Source organism: Urocitellus parryii, chromosome 4 (assembly GCF_045843805.1).
Source record: "Urocitellus parryii isolate mUroPar1 chromosome 4, mUroPar1.hap1, whole genome shotgun sequence".
NCBI lineage: Eukaryota > Metazoa > Chordata > Mammalia > Rodentia > Sciuridae > Urocitellus > Urocitellus parryii.
This window is the reverse complement of record NC_135534.1, coordinates 146,512,502-146,536,903: the sequence shown is the minus strand read 5'-3', so window position 1 is coordinate 146,536,903 and position 24,402 is coordinate 146,512,502. Positions and strand designations below refer to the sequence as shown.

Here is a 24,402-nt window from a genome sequence, read left to right as displayed (position 1 = left end):
CTATGTCATAGGGCGACTCTTAGACAATATAAAGGAGTAGAGATAATACCATGCATCTTATCTGATCATAACGGAATGAAACTGAAAATCAATGATAAAAGAAGGAAGGAAAAATCAAGTATCACTTGGAGAATGCACAATAGGTGACTAAATGATCAATGGGTTTTATAAGACATCAAGGAGGAAATTAAAAACTTCTTAGAGTTAAATGAAAACACAGACACAACATATTGGAATCTATGGGACACATTGAAAGCAGTTCTAAGAGGAAAATTCATTGCCTGGAGTTCATTCCTTAAAAAAAGAAAAAAACCAACAAATAAATGATCTCATTCTTCATCTCAAAATCCTAGAAAAAGAAGAGCAAAACAACAGCAAAAGAAGTAGAAGGCAAGAAATAATTAAAATCAGAGCTGAAATTAATGAAATCGAAACAAAAGAAACAATTGAAAAAATTGACAAAACTAAAAGTTGGTTCTTTGAAAAAATAAATAAAATCGACAGACCCTTAGCCATGCTAACGAAGAGAAGAAGAGAGAGAACCCAAATTACTAGCATACGGGATGAAAAAGGTAATATCACAACAGACACTTCAGAAATACAGAACATAATCAGAAATTATTTTGAATTCTTATACTCCAATAAAATAGAAGATAGTGAAGGCATCGATAAATTTCTTAAGTCTTATGATCTGCCCAGATTGAGTCAGGAGGATATAGACAACCTAAACAGACCAATGACAATAGAGGAAATAGAAGAAACCATCAAAAGACTACCAACTAAGAAAAGCCCAGGACCGGATGGGTATACAGCAGAGTTTTACAAAACCTTTAAAGAGGAACTAACACCAATACTTTTCAAGCTATTTCAGGAAATAGAAAAAGAGGGAGAACTTCCAAATTCATTCTACGAGGCCAATATCACTCTGATCCCTAAACCAGACAAAGACACTTCAAAGAAAGAAAACTACAGACCAATATCTCTAATGAATCTAGACGCAAAAATCCTCAATAAAATTCTGGCGAATCGGATTCAAAAACATATCAAAAAAATTGTGCACCATGATCAAGTAGGATTCATCCCTGGGATGCAAGGCTGGTTCAATATATGGAAAACAAAAAATGTTATTCACCACATCAATAGACTTAAAAATAAGAACCATATGATCATCTGGATAGATGCACAAAAAGCATTCGACAAAGTACAGCATCCCTTTATGTTCAAAACTCTAGAAAAATTAGGGATAACAGGATCATACCTCAACATTGTAAAAGCAATCTATGATAAGCCACAGGTCAGCATCATTCTGAATGGAAAAAAATTGAAGGCATTCCCTCTAAGATCTGGTACAAGACAGGGATGCCCTCTCTCACCACTTCTGTTCAACATAGTCCTTGAAACACTGGCCAGAGCAATTATACAGACAAAAGAAATTAAAGGCATAAAATTAGGAAAAGAAGAACTTAAATTATCACTATTTGCAGATGACATGATCCTTTACCTAGCAGACCCAAAAGGGTCTACAAAGAAACTATTAGAGCTAATAAATGAATTCAGCAAAGTGGCAGGATATAAGATCAACACGCATAAATCAAATGCATTCCTGTATATCAGCAACAAATCCTCTGAAATGGAAATGAGGACAACTACTCCATTCACAATATCCTCCCAAAAAATAAAATACTTGGGAATCAACCTAACAAAAGAGGTGAAAGACTTACACAATGAAAATTACAGAACCCTAAAGAAAGATATAGAAGATCTTAGAAGATGGAATAATATACCCTGTTCATGGATAGGCCCAACTAACATCATCAAAATGGCGATATTACCAAAAGTTCTCTATAAGTTCAATGCAATGCCAATCAAAATGCCAACAGCATTTCTTGTAGAATTAGATAAAACAATCATGAAGTTCATATGGAATAACAAGAGACCCAGAATAGCAAAAACAATGCTAAGCCGGAAGTGTGAATCAGGTGGAATAGCGATACCAGACTTCAAACTATACTACAGAGCAATAGTAACAAAAACAGCATGGTACTGGTACCAAAACAGGCGGGTGGACCAATGGTACAGAATAGAGGACACAGAAACCAATCCACAAAACTACAACTATCTTATATTTGATAAAGGGGCTAAAAGTATGCAATGGAGGAAAGATAGCATCTTCAACAAATGGTGCTGGGAAAACTGGAAATCCATTTGCATCAAAATGAAACTGAATCTCTTTCTCTCGCCATGCACAAAAGTCAACTCAAAATGGATCAAGGAGCTTGATATCAAATCAGAGACTCTGTGCCTGATAGAAGAAAAAGTTGGCTACAACCTACATGCTGTGGGGTCGGGCTCCAAATTCCTCAATAGGACACCCATAGCGCAAGAGTTAACAACTAGAATTAACAAATGGGACTTACTCAAACTAAAAAGTTTTTTCTCAGCAAAAGAAACAATAAGAGAGGTAAATAGGGAGCCTACATCCTGGGAGCAAATCTTTACTCCTCACAGTTCAGATAGAGCCCTAATATCCAGAGTATACAAGGAACTCAAAAAATTAGACAAAAAGACAACAAATAACCCAATCAACAAATGGGCCAAGGACCTGAACATACACTTCTCAGAGGAGGATATACAATCAATCAATAAGTACATGAAAAAATGCTCAACATTCCTAGCAGTCAGAGAAATGCAAATCAAAACCACCCTAAGATACCATCTCACTCCAGTAAGAATGGCAGCCATTATGAAGTAAAATAACAACAAGTGTTGGTGAGGATGTGGGGAAAAGGGTACACTGGTTCATTGTTGGTGGGACTGCAAAATGGTGCAGCCAATTTGGAAAGCGGTATGGAGATTTCTTGGGAAGCTGGGAATGGAACCACCATTTGACCTAGCTATTCCCCTTCTCGGTCTATTCCCCAAAGACCTAATAAGAGCATGCCACAGGGACACTGCTACATCGATGTTCATAGCAGCACAATTCACGATAGCAAGATTGTGGAACCAACCTAGATGCCCTTCAATAGATGAATGGATTAAAAAAATGTGGCATTTATACACAATGGAGTATTACTCTGCATTAAGAAACGACAAGATCATAGAATTCGGAGGGAAATGGATGGCATTAGAGCAGATTATGCTAAGTGAAGCTAGCAAATCCTTAAAAAACAAATGCCAAATGACTTCTTTGATATAAGGAAAGTAACTAAGGACAGAGTAGGGACGAAGAACAGGAGAAGAAGATCAACATTAATAGAGATGAGAGTGGGGAGGGAAAGGGAGAGAGAAGGGAAATTGCATGGAAAGGGATGGTGATCCTCAGGGTTATACAAAATTACATACAAGAGGAAGTGAGGGGTAAGGAAAGAATAATACAAGTGGAAGAAGTGTTTTACAGTAAAGGGGGGTTGAGAGAGAAGAGGGGAGGGGAGGGGAGGGGAGGGGGGATAGTAGAGAATAGGATAGAGAGCAGAATTCATCAGACACTAGAATGGCAATATGTAAATCAATGGAAATGTAATTGATGTAACTGATGTGATTCAGCAATCTGTATACGGGGTAAAAATGGGAGTTCATAACCCTTTTGAGTCAAACTGTGAAATATATCAAAATAGATGTAATGTTTTGAACTACCAACAATAAAAAAAAATTTGGAGTGATAGTTAATAGCATTATTTTATAACCAGGCCAGGTTTAGGAAAGGGAAGAAGTAATGAGGGGTTGGGAAGTGGGGTAATTTTTATTGTTTAAAAAAGTATTCATTTTTGATACACTTATTTTTATGAAACTCCACATGAACCTAAGGCTTGATATAAATCTCTGCTGGAACAATATTTGAAGCAAGATTAAAAGATTTTTGTTGGAAGTATGAATATCAAAAGGTTTGGAATCACAGTTTTATGTTGTAATCCTTAAAAAGAGACTAAATTCTCCCACTTTATAAAATCTAAGGCTGTCACAAGGTTGAGCTTTCTAGCACCCAGCCTAAATAATCTTGACTCTGATAGAAGGTCCTAGATGCATTCAGTGTTATTATGCACCTGATTTGGGTGTGGGCATGCCATCTGGTGGCCTGGACTCAGTACCCTTCTTGGCTTAAACAACATACAGGCATGCCTTAGCTGCTTCCATCTTAAAGTCTTTCGTGATTGATTGAATATTCTTTAGCTGCTTCCAAATTGATTTTCTTCTCTGGATTGCACAGAAACTGGTCTTTAAAGTCGTGGATGGCTTTCAGTTGTTAAATCTAAAAGATGTTCTATACTAACTGTATTTGATCTCTAGCAGTCAACTAGTCAATCAACCACACTGTGCTTGAATTAATGGTTTATTGTTTGTTTCATTTTTGGCTTCTCTGACTCTTACATTCTTTTGTTTATTTCCTACCTTATTGACTCCCTCTCAGTCCAAATATCTTTTATTTCTTGGCTAAGGTCCAGAATCATATTGGTATGGATGTTTCCCTACAATTCTCTAACCAAGACCACCTTTTAAAATTTTTCTTAACTGATCACAACTTGTCATTCTCTCGACTATTTTAATTTATCCATCATTTATCTTTCCCTCACCAGAATGTGTCATGTGTACAAGGAACATGTTTCTTTGCTTCCCATTCTCTAAAACATGGAACAGTGAACATCAGAGGTACTCAATTTATATTTGTTGAAATAATTGAAAAAAATAGCATATAGTGACAGGCCTGACAGGAGCAGGCTAATTGGTAGTTTTAAGTACAAAAGGTACAATTAATTAATCTGAATTGATATTCACAAAGCTTTGTTTATTCATTTTTTTATGTGTGGAATTTTCACCTTCTGTTTATTTCATTCTTTTTTTCAGGTGGAATACTTTGAACTTAAACACACACACACACACACACACACACACACACATATAAATAAATGTATATAGTTGCTCATTTTTTCTTACAAATTTATATCAAGACTGTGGATTAAATCTTTTACAAGGTCACTTTTGCCAAAGTTGATTGCCACTCATTCACTTCTCTGATCTCTGTTCTCAGGGCAAGTGACCTATATATGTACTTATTACAACTATGCATGTAATATGCTTCAAAAGCCATTATAGCAGTTGAAATTTTGTTATATTGTAGGCAGCTGCCACAGACTATAAAACATCCTTTATAACAATAGAGTTTGACTTTAAAAAAATTTAAATGGGCTAAAAGAGTTAATAGTTATGAAGAACCTTTCTTTTCTGTAACTTTTGTGAAATTTGGGCTTTACATTTTTAGTAGCCTTTAGTACAGAGGTTCTCAAAGTGTTTCCGCAGATAAACAACACTGACACTACCTAAGAAATTGTTAGAAATGCTAACTTTCGGGGCCCAGTCTGCTTCTACTGAATGAGGAACTTCAGGAGTGAAACCCAGCTATTGGTGTTTAAACAAGCCCAGCAGATGATTCTGATGAGAAACCCCTCTCTACCATATAGGAATAAAGAATTTAATGCAAAGTGTAAATGTGCAGATGTATTTGCATAAATATCATAGGATGATATGAGTTTGAAGCTATAATTCTAATAGTCTAAGTTTTCAACATATACAGTATTGAAAATATTACATATGAAGAATAAAACTTAATTAGTAAGTACATGAAGTATTAATGAGTTTTAGCATTCATTCTTGAATTGCTCTCCAGTAGGCATGGCAACAGTATAATTAATGCTTTTACTTTTTACTTAATGTTAGAGAAGGTAAAGTTAGCAGAAATAAATATGTCTGAATTTAAATGAAAGCAAGTGATTTATTAATGATATTACTAGTAATTACTACTTTATATTTAATCTATTTTTTAATTTATTTGGTAGTAAGAAGGTAAATGTTAGTCACTTGAATTCTGAAAGCATTGTTTTCCTTTTTCTATTTTTTTAAAAATGGACATGTCACTTTTCTGGTGTGTCTTTTGCCTTCAGTTGACTTGGAGCAGTCAATTTAAGATCCAGTTTGAAACTACCTCAAGAATGCAATATGATGTAGTTACTTCTACACATGGCTTTGATGGCCCATGTAAAAAGTTCATAATGGGAAACTGTTTAAGGCAGAGGTTTTGGTGCCAAGCAACAGAAACCATCTCTGATTTATTTGGAAAAAAAATAATTTATTGGAAGATATCTGTGGTTTTCAGGTTTTCCTGGAAGTGTAGAGAATCAGGCTGGAAAAAAGGCAGGCACAAGTGATATTAGGCAGCAACTAGACCACAGGCAAAACCCCACCACAGAGGACACCATGGCATGGATAACATGCCACTGCTGTCATCCCAAACACGCTGGCCATTGCCACCCCTGTTACTGGTCTTTTTTTTTTCTTAACTGCCATTGGAAATTGGGTGTGACTCCTACATCATACCATCATTCCTGTTGCTTTGTGCTGGTATTAGCCTCTGATTTAAGGCAAGTTCATCTGATTATTTGAACTTTAAGCTGATTTCCTCTGGTCTATTTGCAAAGAAGACTGGGAAGGCTGGTATCTGATAATCTGGGCTATTATAGTTATAAGTGGGATTTGTGTCCCCATCAACATTCACAAAGTAAGGAATTATAGAAGCATAGGGAGTGAGTTCATAGGGAGTGAGGTGTAATGAAAATTTACAGAAGTATCTGTTATAATTAATCAGTGAATGTACAGTGATTAAAAAAAAGGGACTAGAATTCTACGCAACAATGTAGGATATAGATCATTCTGACCATAAATTACAAAATTTTAAATTGTTCAATAGTATTTAAGGTATTAGCAGTTCCCTGGAATTAATGAATTTTCCTATGTGGGTAGTGACTATGTCAGCTTTATTTTATTGGAGAAATCTCTTCTTTCTCTCTCCCCACAGCACACAGTACACACACAAACACACACACACACACACACACACACACACACACACACACACACATCACTTAACCATTGGTTGTCTGACTGTGTGCTATGGAGTCCTGGGATGAAAGGAACGGCTTAGGTCTGGCTGTATATCATGCGAAGAGGAGAAAACAGACTCTGCTCTGTCTTCTGGGTCCCCTTCAACTGGAACATGTTTCACTTTTATTTATTTGATATTTTGAGGTCAATATTTAACTTTAATTAGACAAGAGTTTATGCACCATACTGAACACTGAAAGTAATTTGGCAAGTTATTAAATAATGAAGAGAAAAGAGTAGCTGACCTTCTCTTTGTTTATTAGAATCTTGACCTCAGACAGTGGCTAATCCTTTTTTTTCCTTTTTCTTTAATTAATTTAAAAAATTTATATATGACAGTGGAATGCATTACAATTCTTATTACACATATAGAACACAATATTTTATATCTCAAGTTGTATTATAAAGTATATTAACACCAATTTGTGTCTTTATATATATATATATATATATATATATATATATATATATATACACATACTTTGGATAATAATGTTCATTACATTCCACCATCATTAATAACCCCATGCCCCCTCCCTTCCCCTTCTACCTATCTGACCTTTTTTTCCCCTTGGTGTAACTCTTCATTCTCTGCCCTTAGGTCTTTGTTCAGGTTGTTTCTTTTTGGCTAGAAGATTCTTCTGAATTCACCTATCCAAATGCCCCTCTACCCTGTCCCAACTAAATCCAAACTTCTTGTGATTATCTAAAACAACTGTGTTTAAGCTTTTGAATCTACCAGTGAAGAAATCACACATACATTTTATACTCAGGTACATGCATGTGCATATGAACATGTATACTGTTTAAGGCAGAGGTTTTAATTTCTGACAGAAACTAAAGTTCCTAAAGTTAGTTCTTATTCTCACTAAGTGTAATATGCTCTGGTGTCTTTTAATCTAGTCTGTCTGTTCTATTTTGTTGTTTTTTTAAAAATGCTATTGTGACCTTTTGAAATTTATTTAATGACCCTCTACTGGATCATGAATCACAGTTTAAAAAAAAAGTGTTTGTTTACTCTGACTGCATGTTTAGTTTTTACCTTCTTATTTAACTTCCTTTCTTTATAATAGCCTTTTAAAAAAATCTAGAATGTTATAGACTTATATCATTTCTTCCTAAATATCAGCATCTTTTCTGTGTTTTGGCTTTTTCCTGTGTTGCAAGAATTTTTGTACTCTCTTCCTGATATATTCTTTACCCCTATTTTCTATAGGGCTGACTCCTTTTCATCTTTTAGTCTCAACCTAAATATCTATCCTTCAGAGATAACATTCTTTGACTATTTAGTGTGTCTCCTCCCATTTGTTTTAATATTTTATTTTTCTTTTTATATTACCTAAGAACATTTATACTTATTTCCTTTCTTATTTTTGCCCACATAGTCCTTATATTATATAGCCCTTATGATAATAGAGATCATGTTGTTTGGTACCGTTATATTCTAAGTGCCAGAGCAAATGGTTAGTAAATATTTGTTAAAATAATGCATACAGTGTAGTCTGAAAATTACATTATTCACAACTAATGTAAAATATTATAATGATCACCATTACTATATTCTATCCTTGTAATATAATTTATGGCATGAAATTTGCAAGCCGTTTTATTTTCTTAATGTATTACTTTCATATCATTGCTTGATTTTTATAGTGACAAGCCTATTGGGAGGATATGTAAAACCTTGGTAAAACATAAAACACATGATTTAGAGAGACTGTGTATCTGGACTTGTGGATAAGACAGTAGAAACTCAAGGAAACAGAAAGATTGGCTATAATAAATAAGTAAGCAGAGAATATTCAGGGTCATGCTTAGACTAGGTATATGCTAAAGTATGATGAGATGAAGGCAGCACTAATTTACTGAAGTAAATGGATCAGAGTTCTGACATTTACATAAAACCTTATAATAGAGTTAGATTTGAAGAAGCTTCTGTCAGCAAGTATCACATATCTGTGTGTACACATTCATTACTGGATACATTTGAGAAACAATGGAAAGATTTCTCTTCTACTATAGAAACAATATGACACATTATTTTCATGACAGTCTGTGGAAATCAATAAAACAAAATGAACACAGCAGCATCTTTTAAATGTGCACAAAATTGCTTAGGATTTAGCTATTTCAGGAATATATAGTCCATAAATAGTTAGCAGCTTTCAATTTGATATGCCAAAAATTGAGTAATTTTCTTGAACATATGTTTTAGAGATTTCTAGGGGAAATAGTGTGCAAGCAATAACTCATATGAAGGAGTATTAAATATATACAAGGTGAAAAACAAGCTGATCTGATGTGTCAGAATTAAAGAATCTTATTTCTACTACCTAAGTAGGAACTACTTACTTTTGCTGTTGGTACTTCTTTGTAAAAATAAATTCTTCAGTTTTTGTTCAGGAGCTGAAAGCACTTTTAGATATGGAAAAGTCTTTTAGGAGATGCTTGTGCATGACTTCAGCTCAGACTCAAATGATTCCAATAAATGGATTAAAGCTGGCTTTCTTAACTTTAAAGAACAGTGACTAAAGAAATCATGTCTGCCTCTATTATTCAACCCAGTGTTTTAAAGTCTCCAAGTGTATTTTTGTCCAAGTGAAGTTCAGACAATTCATGACACTTCATTTCTTGACATAATTTTTTTACTCTTTAGAAATTGCCAGTCTTTGGCCTGAATTGTGTTTATGCAGTAGCCAAACTTTCTTCATAGTCCTATCCTCCATGATTGAATATTGGAGTAATGGTGATAGTTTATAGATTGGACATGCTCTTTAGCAACTTACTTCCTTCTGCTGTTCTTTGGTTATTTTTCTAGCTCATGAATCACATCCAGCTAGAAGGAAGTATGAAAATTAAGTAGTTTGTTTTTTACTGTTACATTTTTATACTGAGTAGTGGGTTACATAGAGTTTATACATATCTCTGTGATGCATTTGTATTACTTTGTTCACTAAGAAATAATTACATAAAGAGGGCATAGAGTGATTTAAATCCCTTGGGAGATTTCTCCTATAATGGTGTGGAAATTCCATGATTATAGAACTTCTAATATTCAGTTGTGTGGTGGTAAATATCTTTTCAGTTGGCTCTGCCTTATCCAACTATTCTTTTTTACCACAAGGGCGTCATCAGCATGGGTGAGAATTCTGGGTGAGAAGAGGGAATAGTTAGGTGCTAGTAAACAGTGAGTTAAGGGGTCAGGAAGTACCAAATAGCAACAGAAAATTCATATGCCCTATATACCACCTGTTATGGCTGTTCCTTAGTATTTGTTCTCATGTATCATTGACATGCATAAAATGTTAAAGTTTTTTTTATGTTATGAAATAATTGAGAGTGTGGGCTCAGTTCAGATTCCAAATCCATGGTTCATCAGCTGTGTGCTCTGGACAAAGCTTCTTAACCTACCCAAACTGCAGTTATTCAGCTTGTGTATGAAATAAGAGTCATAACTATACGTACCTCAAAGAGTAGTCATAAAGATTAAATGAGTAAGTTTGTGAAAAGCACATAGAATAGTCAGTTGCATAGTAAATGGTCAATAAATATGAGCTACCATTAGTTATTATTGTATTTTTTATTTGCAAAATCTACCTTCTGTTAAAAGGTATACTTATTCTCCCTGTTTGGAATATTGAAAAGAAAGTCATCACAGTGTGCTATATCTTTCAAAGTATTTATTGTCCTATATCTATCTGTACAACTTATTTGACTATACTTAAATACCAACATCAGGTTGTGTTACTTTAAGCACAGTTAAATGAGGCCACTGTTGTATTATGTGGGCATAAGTTAAAATGGCCTAATTTCTCTTGTTATGTAAAATTGAAATCAACATGGTCATTTTACTTAATAAATGAGGTTTCCAGAAAATAGAGCAATGGTGAAACAAATGTATACACACATACATATATATTTAAATGACTTTTTTTTTTATCTGTTAAAAGAATGTTCTCTAGGGTTTTGTTTCTATCATCACCCCAAACTAAAATTTATACCTGAAGTTGTTATGGTGCTTTCTGGAAAGGATTAATATTATCCAATATGAAATACTTTCTGAATACCATTATAATCTTACTAATATTCATACTGTAAATTATAGCCATTACAATGGCTTAAAAATACAGAAATCTTTAAAATTTAGGCATGTTTTCTCATGTTTTAACAAACATAAAAGAGTTTGTATTATTGAAATTTATGAATCTGGTTATTATATCCAGTATACTTTAAATAGAATTGTACTCATTGTGCACCAGCAACTTATTAAGTATTGAGATTACAGATGGGAAGAAGTAAAAATTTCATGGGAATACAAAGTTATGAGAATAAGCATATTGAGAGTTGTATTTCCGGAATACACAGTGTTAGAAAAATACAGAAAACAAAATATAACATCACTCTGAGGAGTGGTAATGGAAAGCAAAAGATGCAGAAAATAATTCAAAATAAGTAGCTTAAGATGAGAGTTTAAGGATGATTATGACGAAGACAAATACGAACACCTTCTGGGCAGAGGAAACCATATGTAGTAAAACAGAAGCAAGAGAAAAATCACGCTTTGGGAGCATGAGCAAAATGGTCATTATAATACTAGTGAAAAAAAGCCTTCGAGAATGTGGCTAGAACTGAGTCCTAATATGTAGGCATCAGACTCTCAGGCTTTCTATAAATCTGTCAAAGTTTGTGAACATTTTCTGAAGGAAAGAGAGAATTTTGAAGGCAAGAGGGAATCATGGAAAGATTTTCAAGTAAAGTTTTGTTTCCACAGTTGCATTTTACAAAATTCCTGTAGAAACAAAACTGGAGCAGCAAAGTTGGAAGTAGGTTGGAAGAGAGCCCAATTCGTGGAATCGAAACCAAGTATAAGCAGTTATAATAGAGAACATTATGAATTAAGGCAGTGAATATGAGAAGAAAAAAGAGAATTGGAAATTTTGAATTTTATTTAGAAGGTAAAATTGATAGCACTTTGTGATTCATGTCTTTCTAAGTGAGGGAAGAATCAGCATTATTTTCCAAAACTGAACATGGTGGTGCTGCTCACTGAGAGGATAACTATAGAAGAGCAAAACAGAGAAGTAATCTCATCATACTTTAGATTTTACATATGAAGCTGCCCATATATTGTGGGGTTTCCTAATAAAAATAACTTTTGATTGGCTGTTAGAAACTCAGATTTAAAATTCTTAATATATAACTAGAAAATAAAGGAGGCAGAGATATCAACTCTGATGATTACTTACTATGAACAGCATCTGTTATGTAGTAGGTGATAAGGCAATGGTATAACTTAAAATAAGCATAAAAATCTGAACCTCAGAAAATAAAGTGCCAGGAAAATGGAGACAAAAAATAAAAGTAGAAACAAAATGCCTTTGAAACTAAGGGACAGGAGTGGTTAAGATAGAAAAGCCTTAACAGAAGTATAGGAACTGTTTGAAAACGTGCATGCCATACTGTCACGTGTGACTAGCTCTGGGATGTGAAATTAAAGAGAATAGCATGAACTGGGGAATTTAATTTTGTATTTGAATTTTTAAAACATAATATGTTATATTTTTGTGACTGTACATTTTTGTATTTCTGTATATTTTTGTAACTTCTGTGAACATTTAAGTATTATAAAATTTAAAGGAAATTCATCTTAAAATGTAAGTTAGAGTCAATTGAAAATGAAAAATAAGTTAAATCAGAACAGAAAAAAAGGAGGAAAAGGGCAATATGGAGTGATCAACAATGTTATACTACAGATTGGTTAAAAAAAATGAGGGCTGACAGGAGCCTTTGAGCTTGATATTTAAAGTTGGTCACAAATGACCTTATTAAAAGCAATTTAAATAAAAGACTAGGGACAGAAGCTTGACCACAGTTGTTAGAAAGCAGAAAGTGAGAACAAGAAGGGGGTTGGGGGGCATAGTTATCTCATAATGGAGAGGCTTGGGTATGAAGAAAGAGATGTTAGATAGGGATTTTGGGTCCAAGATGGGAAAACTGTTTTTGCTCAAGGTCCTTATGGTAGTAAGAAGGAGATTCATGCAAGCTACCTTATTTATGGAGGGGTATTAGGAGTCATTCAGGAAAGTGAAGAGATGTAGAAAGTTCACTTCTCAGCCTCCATTCATGACATAGCTGTTTTTCTGAAACTGGGATTTGCAAGGGTTTTTTGTGTGGATTGGTTTTGTTGTTGTTGTTGTTTTTTGGAACTGGGAATTGAACCCAGGGTATGTGGGATGGTGTTTTACCTCTGAGTCATTTTTAAAATTTTTTTATGTTGAGGGTTTCACTAAGTTACTAAGGATCTTGCTAAGTTGCTGAGGCTGATTTTGAACTTGTGATCATCCTGCCTCAGCCTCTCTAGCCACGGGAGTTACAGGTGTGCATCTCTGTGCCTGCCTGGCAGGTGGTTTTATAAGGAAGTGAAAAAATCCATCAGCAAGATTCCTTTGAATGAAGTTAACAACAGAGCTTATTTATATGCCCATGATAGGCAGCTGAAGAAGGCCAACCCCCTAAAGTATAGAAGGGTGCTGAGATACCTTTTTAAGACATGTACCTTTAATTTGGAAAATACACCCAACTATTTCCAGGAATTAAGTTTCTTACAAAAATGAAAAACTTGTCATATTCCAAAGACTAAATTGTCTATTTTAAATAGACCCATATTAGAAGATAAATTAAACAGATGATATAAATCAGCTAGTAAATTTCTCCTTTCTTCTTCTTCTTCTAAAGCCGAACAACAACTTATCCTTACACAGAAACACAGATGTACAGCCAAAACACTGGAGGAAATTACTTTGATACTCAAGGGAGTTCTGCACAGGTGACTACCGTGGTCTCCTCCCACAGTATGGTGGGTACTGGTGGGATCCAGATGGGTGTCACAGGAGGTCAACTCATCAGCAGCTCTGGAGGAACCTATCTGATTGGCAATTCAATGGAGAATTCTGGTCACTCAGTGACACACACTACTCGGGCCTCCCCAGCAACAGTAAGTATTCATTTGGTCAGTTTAGCTTCTTGATGATTTCTGTTGTACATTATTTCCTCTGTAGGGGAAGAGAACCACAAAGACTGGACTGGGGCAAGAATGTGTTAAGCAATTATACTATTATGATAGTGTATAGCATGTAGTATATATATTATTACATAGAATGTTACTGATATGTGTGCCCCCAATTAAATGAATTAGGAACTTTTTATCAGTAATAGGAAGTTAGAGTTGAGTTGTACTCCTAAAACTGCTAATTTTAATAGGCTTTCTTCAGTGATATTATTAAATATTTGCAATTTCTATTGAAATAACTTTTTATTATGCTACTTACTTTATAAGGTAAACGCCAATTAGTAAAATAGAAAATAAAATATAGTTTAATGTGGAATTTTCCTCAGTTTTTTCACTTGCGTTTATTCCAGCTCATTCCCAGAGGTGTTAGTTATGTAGGACAGTTTTCCCGTACCTTAGATATTTAAGTTTTATCATATTCACCTCCTGCCTGTAATATTATTTACTTAATACATTTTAAGCCTGATTCACTTTTAAAATAAAAAGTCATGTGTAGTTTTGTCCCCTAATTCATATTGAAATCAGTACTTAACTAGTAAAATTTAAAAAGGCTGCCCAGGTGCCATTTGTAAAGTCATGTTCTATTCTACCAGAGATTTGTGAAGCACATATACAGTTGATTCAGATGAAAAATATTTATGTTGGGGCAGGGGTTGTGGCTCAGCAGCAGCGAACTTGCCTGGCATATTTGTATCTGGGATTTCAAGTTTTTAAAATTAAATACTTTGATACAATATGCTTGAATGTGTTCAAATGATGTCACAGAAATAATCATAGAAAGTAAGTAGTATAAGATTAAATATCAAACTTAATAACCTGAATTTCCTATTTTTATATCAACCAAGCATATAAGAGAGAATGATCATTTAAATTGAAGTAGCAGTGAAATTGATTTTATAGATATTTCATATAAAAGGGTAGTAGGGATTTGAACTAAGTAGATGTATCCTTTTCCCACCATCTTACCATAGAGTTTGTTCTTGAAATGAAATAAGGTAGAAATAAAGTTGGGAGAAATACTAAGAGAGGTTTATATTTATTATTTAGTGGATTTTCTTCAAGATGTTATATGTATGTGGTAAGTACTTTGCATATATTTTGTGTATTTGTGGTGATTACATATGTTCACACTTTCATCATTTAGTGATTTTTTTTCCCTAATCTATTTTTAAAGCCTTTTGTTTTTAATTCAGGATTTGTTATTAACATCAGAATAGATAACTAGCTGTTCTAAATGGAGAGTTCCTTTCTGTAATTTGTGCTTTTGAAGCATTTTGTGTATTTGTCTTGTGCTGTTACTGATATTAAATATAGTATTTCTAAACCTTTTGGTCACACCAGTATGTTTATATAGATTAGAAAGTGAAGAGAATTGCCATTAATAATTCATAGACTCTCTGGACCTCAGTTCCCCTATCAATAAAATAAGGCGTTGTTTAAAGTAAATTATTTCCTAATTTCCTTCTGGCTTTTAAGAATCACAGTATTTTTTTTTAAATTATAAAATACTATGTGAACATAACCACAAAAGGAAAAGGAGAAAAAAGGTACCAGTACTTGATAGCACTCCTAATGAAGGCCACCTAGAAAGTTATTTTCCCTGCAAATCAAAGTACTTGCCACTTATTGAGGCCCTAGGAAAACTGAAAAGCAAGGCAAATGTGTACTTTCACACTTTTCTTTTCATCTACCCTCTCTCATGTTGGTATCCCATCCTTTCCTACCTTACCTTCTCTTGCCATTCCCACTTGCCTTCACACTTATTTTAGCTACTTATTAAACATCCCCAGCAACCATATTTAGGTTTATTAAACTGACTAGTTCTATCACTAAATTAGCTAAGATGTATATTCCAAGTCATGTAAATATATTTGCAAACATTAACAGAGAAAATATATATATAAATACAAATATATAAACATATACATATGTATCTACATATATATATATATGTTTATATATTTGTATTTTTATATATATACATGTATATATATATTTAGTTAAATGGATAGAATTTTTTGATGAAGGTCTTCTCTATAGTACAGGAAAAGTAACATTACCCCTTCAGTTACCCAATACACAAATATGATATGTGATTTTTACTATATTCATCAATAAATTAGACACATAAAATTACTAAATATAATTGGCAATATTTGAAAATTCTTCTAAGAATCATCAATTCATAATATCAATTATACATATTAATTTACATTTTAAAATATTCATATTTGAGATTGATTTTTTAATGATGAAAATTCTGTCTAAAATGATTTTGGGGTTGTTTTCCTTTTTAATAAGAATATTTTTTATTTTTTAACAAAAAGTATAAAAATTGAAGATATCTTTTATATGAAAATAAAACACAATGTACCTTATCAAATCCCATGTGGTGGTACATACTTATCTACTAGTGTTTATTGTATTACCTTGCATTTATTACCAAAGGATGTATTTTATTTAGATCCCCCTCTCAATCTGAAGATTTTCATGAGTTTGATTCAGAGTGAGAAAATGATTCCCAGTATGCACTTCACATTATAGTAGTAAAGTTAGCAGTGTTTAATAAGGACTATGGACCTAATTAAGATTTTCTACCAGCCTCTTCTTACCAAATGTTAGAAAATTGGTCAATTTTTGTTTGTTTCAACTTGTAGAAATCAAGACTTTTTTTTTTTTTTAAGTAGGTGCTAATTTACCAGTTCATTGAAGGGAATTTGCTTGAATTCATCTTTTTTGTTTACCATAAAACCACACAAAATGGTGTATTTGAGCACAATCTTTGGCAACTACTTGGTCAAGATTCAATCTATTTCTTTCCAAATATTGGGCCAAACTGTACTATACTTAGTTCAGTTTTTCTGGTTATTCTTCTTGCTCAACCTATAACCTATAACATGAATGATTCAACTGACTACATAGTAGTATCCTATATTGTGGACAAAATTCCTGACTGGAAATTATGCAGTCAGCTCTTTATACCTACAGGTTTCACATCCATGGATTCAACCAACCTCAGGTAGAAAATATCCAAAAAAAAGAAACTTGTATATGTACTGAACATGTACAGATTTTTTGTCACTATTCCCTAAATGATATAATGTAATAACTGTTTATATAGCATTTACATTTAAGTGGGTATTGTAAATAATAAATAATCTAGACATGATTTAAAATACACAGGAGGGGGTGCTCATAGGTTTTATACAACTGCTACACCATTTTACATAAGGGACTTGAGAATCTACAGCTTTTGGTGTCTGAGGAGGTTCCTAGAACCAGTAGCCTGTGAATACCAAGGAATTTTTTAGTCAACTGGACTATTACTTACAAGCTTAGAAGTAAGTGGAATGTAGAGTCAATACATTCAGTTGATGTGGAACTAGTTAAATTTGGATACTTGGGAATAGCAACTGCCCACTCTTATTCAATTCCTGGCTAACAAATTTTCTTGCAATGGTTCTCAGAAAAATTGTGTTGACTCCCTTTTACATTCAAACTATTTCTATACAGACATACATTCATTTAGAATTATTAGAAATGATATCCTACCACAAAGAAAAGTTTACCTTAATGTATAAACAGTTTCTCAAGGTATACGGATGAAGAAAGCTGGTTGTTTTATGCTCATCATAGCATAGTTTATCTTAAACTATACAATAATTAGTAATATGCTTTAAAAAGCTTTATTTGCGCCTCCTGTAGTGTTTCTATTCCTATAATCAAATGGAGTTTGATTTGTGGAGTTTTTGGGGTTTTAATAATAAAATAAGATTACTTTAAGCATTTCAGACTGGGCTATGAAAGCTAATCTTAACGCCTTTATTTATTTACTTTTAGTAATTATGTATGTTAAAAGGCTTTTGCTAAGATTAGATTTCAATAAGAAGCATAAGGAAAATGTTTTGAAATTGATATTCATATTTCTTTCATTAATATAAAATATTATAATTTAGTTTTTGGAAGAAAATATGAATGTCTATCTGCTGTAAAAGTTTAGCTTAACTTATTTATAGAAAGCTAAGAATTTGTATCAGACTTTTAGGTAAAAACTTTTATTTTTTTAATCCTTGGGTTTATATGCTTATGAATTTGGAATAGGGAAATGCTTTTTCTAGGATGAATGTTTTAAGTTCCCTGAAAAATCATTTTACCTTCTTTTTTTTTTTTTTTTTTTTTGCTGATATGGTGCCTATGGCCATTTGCTTTGTTTGAAATTTTTTGTTAATTTCATTTCTTAGAACCAACCAATGTTATCATGTTCTTTAAGCATCATTCGAGAAACATTCTTTGAATATACAAGCAGAATTCCTTTAATTTTTTCAGATATATTATAGCAAAAATGCTTAATTTTGCTTTCCCCCTACCTTACAGCATGATTTGGAGTTTGTTTTTTCATATCAGTACATTGAAGGACTCCTTATATTTATAAAAAGTGATTATATTAAAAGTAGCTGGGCTGGGTGCAGTGGTGCAGGACTGTAATTAACTGTAATCCTAGCAACTTCGGAGATTGAGGCAGGAGGATGGCAGGTTTGAGGCCGGCATTTACAACTTTAGACAGACCCTGTCTGAAAATAAAAAGTACAAGGACTAGGGATGTAACTCAGTGGTACTGTGCCACTGAATTCAATCCCCAATACCACCCTTTGCCAAAAGAAAAGTAGCTGAGTTGTTCATCTATCTTACTAAAAGAAACACTGTGTTAAAATAATGATGGATTATTGGTTTGGGCTATATTGAGATTAAAAAAACAATGTAATTACATGAGATGAAAAGTGTCTGTTTAATTATCATATATATAGGCATTACTGAAAGAAAATAATTTTTAAGTTAGTAGTATGCAAATTGTGCATAATTCATAGTTTTTATTTTAAAAAACAATTTTATGTTCTAGTCAATCTCAATGATTAAGGGAATAAAACACTTCTTCACTTATTCAAGCAGAAGCATGTATCTCTATTATGATCTTAGCATTTCCTTTTTCCTATGTCCCTTTTCCTCTAGGGCAATCTGAGCCATCAAATGAAACTCCTTAGACACAGTACAAATCTTCTGCATCTTGTACTAAATCATAAATTGACTGAAGGTTCTAGGACATGATTTTCAAAGCACTTAATAAAATGGGACTTTGAGTGATTTGTGGTCTCCATCATTTCATCTATATTCCATTCAGCTGTCAGTCAGTTTCACATTGCTCCAGCCTTAAAGCTGATGAGACCTAGAGACAGTAATTTTACAGTTAAGGCTGTAAAACATTTTTCTCCTAGAAATCTTGATAAACTAGAAGAGTAAGACAAACAGAATGACATGGCCTTCAGTCTCTCTTGAGTACAACCAATGAATTCCCCTGAAATTTTAATGCAAATGTAGTAATAAGTAATTTTATTTTTCAGCTATTTTAACTTACATGGCATTTCAGAACAGAGGTGTATTATAACATTTCCAGAAATATCTAGGAAAAAAATCAGTTAAATCAGATAAAACATGAAATGTATTAGTGGCAAAATGAAATAGACTGTTGCCTGTGAATAGCTTCTAAGTTAGACCCAGAAAGTTTCAGTACTGTTTCTTCTAATTTAATGGGGTATAATACAACACAAGGCCTATGACCAGTTATCACTTTTCTAATGTGAGGGAATTTCTTCATGACCCATTATTTGTTCATCCTGCAAACTGTATGATTTGATTACCACTCTTTCAGTATGTATAATTCCAGTTCTGTTTATTGGCTACGGAAATTATCTGGTTCGTCTTAAAATCTAGCTACGGTGTTTAATTTAAACTGTGGATGGCGATAAATTTCATGGGTTAAGGGTTTTATAATGTAGCTACAGACTGTTAGAAATAATTTTAAACATTTATTTTAAATTTGCTTGGTGTAAGTTTTAGTGACTTTCCCATCTGTCTCATAAGAATGGACGGTGTGATATTTAATTGTGCTTTCCAAAGTACAGAACAAATGCAGTAAGGCAAGAGAAGGAAATTAAATATAAAAATAGGAACTAAAGAGGTTACAGTTTATAGATGATATAATTGTGTACCTAATAAAAATCATAAGAGAATCAGACGAAACTGTAATGTGAGAGGTGACTGAGTTAAAAATTAGTATATGATGGTATTATCTCTACTCCTTTATATTGACTAAGAGTTTCCCTGTGACATAATATATGATCTATTTTTGAGAAGGAAAACTGGAAATCCATATGCAACAAAATGAATCTGAATCCCTTTCTCTCGCTTGATATCAAATCAGAGACACGGCATCTGATAGAAGAAAAAGTTGGCTACGACCTACATGCTGTGGGGTCGGGCTCCAAATTCCTCAATAGGACACCCATAACACAAGAGTTAACATCTAGAATCAACAAATGGGACTTACTTAAACTAAAAAGTTTTTTCTCAGCAAAAGAAACAATAAGAGAGGTAAATAGGGAGCCTACATCATGGGAACAAATCTTTACTCCTCACACTTCAGATAGAGCCCTAATATCCAGAATATATAAAGAACTCAGAAAATTAGACAATAAGATAACAAATAACCCAATCAACAAATGGGCCAAGGACTTGAATAGACACTTCTCAGAGGAGGACATACAATCAATCAATAAGTACATGAAAAAATGCTCACCATCTCTAGCAGTCAGAGAAATGCAAATCAAAACCACCCTAAGATACCATCTCACTCCAGTAAGATTGGCAGCCATTATGAAGTCGAACAACAATAAGTGCTGGCGAGGTTGTGGGGAAAAGGGTACACTTGTACATTGTTGGTGGGACTGCAAATTGGTGCAGCCAATTTGGAAAGCGGTATGGAGATTTCTTGGAAAGCTGGGAATGGAACCACCATTTGACCCAGCCATTCCCCTTCTCGGTCTATTCCCTAAAGACCTAAAAAGAGCATGCTACAGGGACACTGCTACATCGATGTTCATAGCAGCACAATTCACAATAGCAAGACTGTGGAATCAACCTAGATGCCCTTCAATAGACGAATGGATAAAAAAAAATGTGGCATTTATACACAATGGAGTATTACTCTGCATTAAAAAATGACAAAATCATAGAATTTGGTGGGAAATGGATGGCATTAGAGCAGATTATGCTAAGCGAAGCTAGCCAAGCCCTAAAAAACAAATGCCAAATGTCTCCTTTGATATAAGGAGAGTAACTAAGAACAGACTAGGGAAGAAGAGCACGAGAAGAAGACCAACATTAAACAAGGATGAGAGGTAGGAGGGAAAGGGAGAGAGAAGGGAAATTGCATGGAAATGGAAGGAGACCCTCAGGGTTATACAAAATTACATACAAGAGGAAGTGAGGGAAAAGGGAAAAACAGTACAAGGGGGAGGAATGAATTACAGTAGTGGGGGTAGAGAGAGAAGAGGGGAGGAGAGGGGAGGGGAGGGGGGATAGTAGAGGATAGGAAAGGCAGCAGAATACAACAGACATGAGTTTATCAATATGTAAAGCAATGAAGTGTAACTGATGTGATTCTGCAAGCTGTATACGGGGTAAAATGGGAGTTCATAACCCGCTTGAATCAAAATGTGAAATATGATATATCAAGAACTATGTAATGTTTTGAACAACCAACATTAAAAAAATAAATTAAAAAAAATTAGTATATGATAAAATCAACAGCTTTTCAAGATGCAAAAAACAGTAATTTAAAAAAATTTGATAGAAGCAGAGGTCTTATTTACAATAAAAAACAAAAGTATATGATAATAAACTATTAATGTGTGTATAAATCTAACTGCTAAATAAAATTCCTGAGGGACACAAAAGGAAACTTGAGTAATTAGAATACATACCATATTCTTAGATAAGAAATATCAGTATCAAATGTTGACTCTCCCTAAATTTACATAAGAAGATATTTTAACATAATCTTAATCAAAATACCAATATATTTTTTCTTTCTATAAATAAATATATAAGAATAATAGAGAAACTTTTGTAAAAAGAAAAAGAATAGGGAACGAGCAGGGAGGAAACAGACAACTGCTTATGAAAACAGGTATAAAATTATAATTAAAGCAGAATTGTCTAGGCACAGTAATAGACCAGCAAATGGAATAGACTAGAAAACTGAAATAGGACAAATGCATATGGGAATATAGTAGAGAATAAAGGTGACATTGCCTATCAGTGGAGAAATAATAAATTATCATTAAATAAATGATGTTTTGAATAGTAGGATAAACAGTTTAGAAAAGAAAATTAAATTAGTTCCATACATTATTCCTTATACCAAAATTAAATTTCACTTGGATGGAAAATGTATTTATTATTCTTTTCAAGTAGAAAGCATGATGTAAAATCCAGACGCTATAAAGAATGATTGATAAACTCAATTACATAAAAATGAAAACATTCTGTATAACAAAAAGCCCAATAAACAAAGGCAGTGGAGAAACAATAAAATGGCTTAACACGTTGAAACATTATAGTCAAAGGAGTAATTTCTTTTAACATATAGACTACTTTTACAAATCCATAGAAAAAAATTAAAAATGGAGACAGTATATGAATAGTTTCACCACTGCAAAGGAAATGAAAAGTATAGTATGATTAGATACCATTTTTCTTCTTGTACCTGAGCAAAACTGAAGAAGTAAGCCTTGACAAGTGTATAAGAAATTAGGCATTCTCAATCACTGTTGATGGGAGTCTAAACTGGTACAAGATTGGAAAGCAATGTGGAAATGTTTATTAAGTTGAAAATACACATATCCTTTGAACCAGTGAGTGTACCTCTAGAATTTATCCTACAGATATATACACACACACACACACACACACACACACACATACTGCATAAACAACTATATTTCTTGTAGTTACTTGTTAAATTAAAATAGTGGAAAATCCTAATATTTATCCTTTCTGTGGATTTTTCAAAAAAAAAATATATATATATAGTGTGTGTGTGTGTGTGTGTGTGTGTGCGCGCGCGTGCGTGTGTGTCACTGGCGATGGAACCTAGGGCCTTTTGCATACTAGAAAAGTGGTTTATCATTGAATTACAGTTACTTAGTGTAGTTTTAAACAAAGTGAAACATTGCATATATACTTTAATGTGGAAAGATATCCAAAACAAAAAGCCAAAAGCAATTAAAAAATCAAGGAGTAAAGTATGTGTGTGTGTGTAAATAAAACCATGTATTTGTACATGCTTATATAGGCACAAAGACATCTTTAGACATATAATAGATACATGTAACTAAAAAGAAGTGGGAGGTGTATGAATATAATATCTTAAGAAGTAATTTGTTTAAAATCTCAAGCAATGTAGTAATGATTGTAAAGTTTATCTAATTGATCTTATTCTCCAAATGCATGTAGTTGAAATACCTTTTCGTCAGGTGCCAGTATTAAGCTTGTCTATAAGGTGTCACAATTGAAATTAAACCTTGATCCAAAGTCCTCCTTCTTAAATGTTAATTTTATTTCATTATAGTTATACATGATAGTGGTGTTTATTTTGACATATTAAAAAAATATGTGTAACATCGTTTTCTCCATTTCAGTCCCCAATACTACCCCTCTCTTCTCCTCCTCCCTCCCTGATTCCCTTTCTCTACCCTATCAGTCTTCCTTCTGTTTATTTCTACTTTAATTAATGCATTATATATAGTCCTTTTTTAGACTGTTGAAAGTTTAGACAATGAAACTTGCACTAAATTTAGATGTTTTTTTTTACAGCCATTCTTATTCATTATTTTGGAATGAAAATGAATGTTTTGTATTTGTGTATTTGTATTTATGTATTTAGACCAAATTATTTTCTTATTTCATAGTGCTTACATTTCATAACATTTAAACCTAACCACTCCCCTCCACCCCCACCCCCCAGAGCTGGGAATTGAACCTAGGGCCTCACACATGCTAAGCAGGTGTTGTACCATTGTGCTATACCCCAAACCTTGGATTACTTTCTTTAGTTACTGAGTAATCACTGTTCACTAAGCACTTCCACAAAAGGGAGGGTTCATCCAACGGACTAATGGAGCTAGTCATGGCACTGAAAGCCACCTAATCTTCTCCAAGGCAAAAATGGAAATCCACAAATAGTCCTCAAACTTTTGTTAAGTGATTAATTTTGACGTTTCTCACCATATTATTTTAAAAGGTATAAATGTTAATAAGCTATATTGTCCCTTTCTTCTGATAATTTTACAAATATTAGTTCAAGCATTCCCTAAGTTTCTATAGGTTTGGGTTGCAAGAAAGTTAAAAGAGAAGCACAAAACTAAATCCTCTGACTGCAAAATCACCCTTTAATTAAATTGTCTGACTGCTTATACTACCTACCTAAGTAGTTACTGTCTAGCAAAGAAAAAAAATTGATTATGTTTTAGTGCAGTAGTCCTCTAATTTGAATGTGTATTTGGAGC

At 33.3% G+C, this 24,402-nt stretch overlaps 1 protein-coding gene across 1 annotated transcript in view; it reads left to right on the top strand.

The window, feature by feature from the left end:
- Positions 1-24,402, top strand: part of Rfx3 (regulatory factor X3) — a 305,603-nt gene that overhangs the window by 179,896 nt on the left and 101,305 nt on the right. Inside the window, exon 4 of the mRNA XM_077797836.1 lies at positions 13,666-13,924. Coding sequence (XP_077653962.1) covers positions 13,666-13,924 — 259 coding nt within the window. The remainder of the gene's footprint in view (positions 1-13,665; positions 13,925-24,402) is intronic.